Source organism: Teleopsis dalmanni, chromosome 2, assembly GCF_002237135.1.
Source record: "Teleopsis dalmanni isolate 2A chromosome 2, ASM223713v2, whole genome shotgun sequence".
Lineage (NCBI taxonomy): Eukaryota > Metazoa > Arthropoda > Insecta > Diptera > Diopsidae > Teleopsis > Teleopsis dalmanni.
Genome location: NC_051847.1, coordinates 123,708,269 through 123,709,706, shown reverse-complemented (window position 1 = coordinate 123,709,706; position 1,438 = coordinate 123,708,269). Strand labels below are relative to the sequence as shown.

General features: G+C 28.6%; 1 protein-coding gene across 1 annotated transcript; it reads right to left on the bottom strand.

Moving 5' to 3' along the window:
• Window positions 1–632: 632 nt before the first annotated feature.
• LOC119681249 (N-acetyltransferase 9-like protein) lies at window positions 633–1,438 on the bottom strand. The gene has a single exon (XM_038094386.1). The coding sequence runs from the start codon at window positions 1,292–1,294 to the stop codon at window positions 689–691; it is 606 nt and encodes a 201-aa protein (XP_037950314.1). The 5' UTR covers window positions 1,295–1,438; the 3' UTR covers window positions 633–688.

The window sequence follows — 1,438 nt, the reverse complement described above, 5'->3', positions numbered from 1 at the left end:
CGTTTGTGTATTCTGCGTTTAAGTTTTGTTAAAGGTTGGGGACCTGATTATCCGCGACAATCTATCAAGGAGACACCATGCTGGATCGAAGTACACTTACATCGTGCTTTGCAACTATTAGACGAGGTATTGCATCATGCTATGCCACTTGATGGACCCCGTGTTTAATTTCTTACATCAAATTATGAAATCACTAACGTTCATTTAATTTTAAGAAAAATTAGACTTATGTTTCTTATTGTTATTTTTATTGTGTTTGCCTTTAATTATCAAATAATATTTTAAAGAAAAAGCTTTTCAGGAACAAATGTGAGTTAAGTCTAAACTTTACTTTTAAGACATATTAAAAAAATTAACTCAATTATGTTAAAATTTTTGATATGACAAAATTACAATTTATATATTTGTTGCAAATTTTTAGCTATAAATTTTTCTTCCATAAGAAATGAAACTATTTTGTTAATTTGTTTTATGTTCAAACTTTTGGTACAATTTTTGAAATTATTATTTTTAATACCATGTAAAAATAAGTATGAAGATCTGTTTATTTTATTATATACACATGCATATATATATAATAATGAAAAAGTTAAAATATATATTTACATATATTTAAATAAGAGCAGTGCAGATTTATTAAATATATACATAAAAATAAAAGTTTTACAATTTAAATAGTTGTTTCTGTTTACCGATATATTGTATACTGTGGGTTTACTTGATTATCTAACCACTTTATCCATTCCTTTGTAATATTACATTCCAACGTCACTTCCTCGAAGACAGCTGATCTGCAAACCTCGTTAAAATGCATTTTCGTAAACATGTTTAGGGATTGTGTATTGGCTATATTAACTTTAACTTCGAATTTTTGAACATTTAAATTGGTTTGAGCATATTTCAGCATCAATAACATAGCTTCCCAACCGTAACCTTTTCCTCTTGAGCTGCTCTCCGCTATCATTATTTCAGCTTCAGCTATTGTGTAGTCCGACACAGTTGCTTCATCATCAATGCGCAAGAATAGATTTGTATCACCTATTAGAGATGCTATCTCTTCGCCGGTCTCGTTGTATTGTTCTTTTCCAAGTATAAGAAAAGTACACTTATCTTCATCTTCACGCCAACTTTGCTGCATTTCATATTCCTCTTCGAGTGTTAGAGGTTCCGATGCTGTTAACTTTTGTAATTCAGAGGATTGCATCCATTCATGATATTTGGGAACGTGTTTTGTTTCGTATGGTACTAACACCACCTTATTTCCAACAATCTTAACATTTTCATTTAAACGCATTCTTGATTTGTTACAATACGTAAACAATTGACAATATATAAATAATTATAAATACAATACAATACAATATAATTTATCGTTCGATAAAATTTATATATTACTACTATTTAACATTTTTTATGTTCTGTTTTGATATTTCTTACT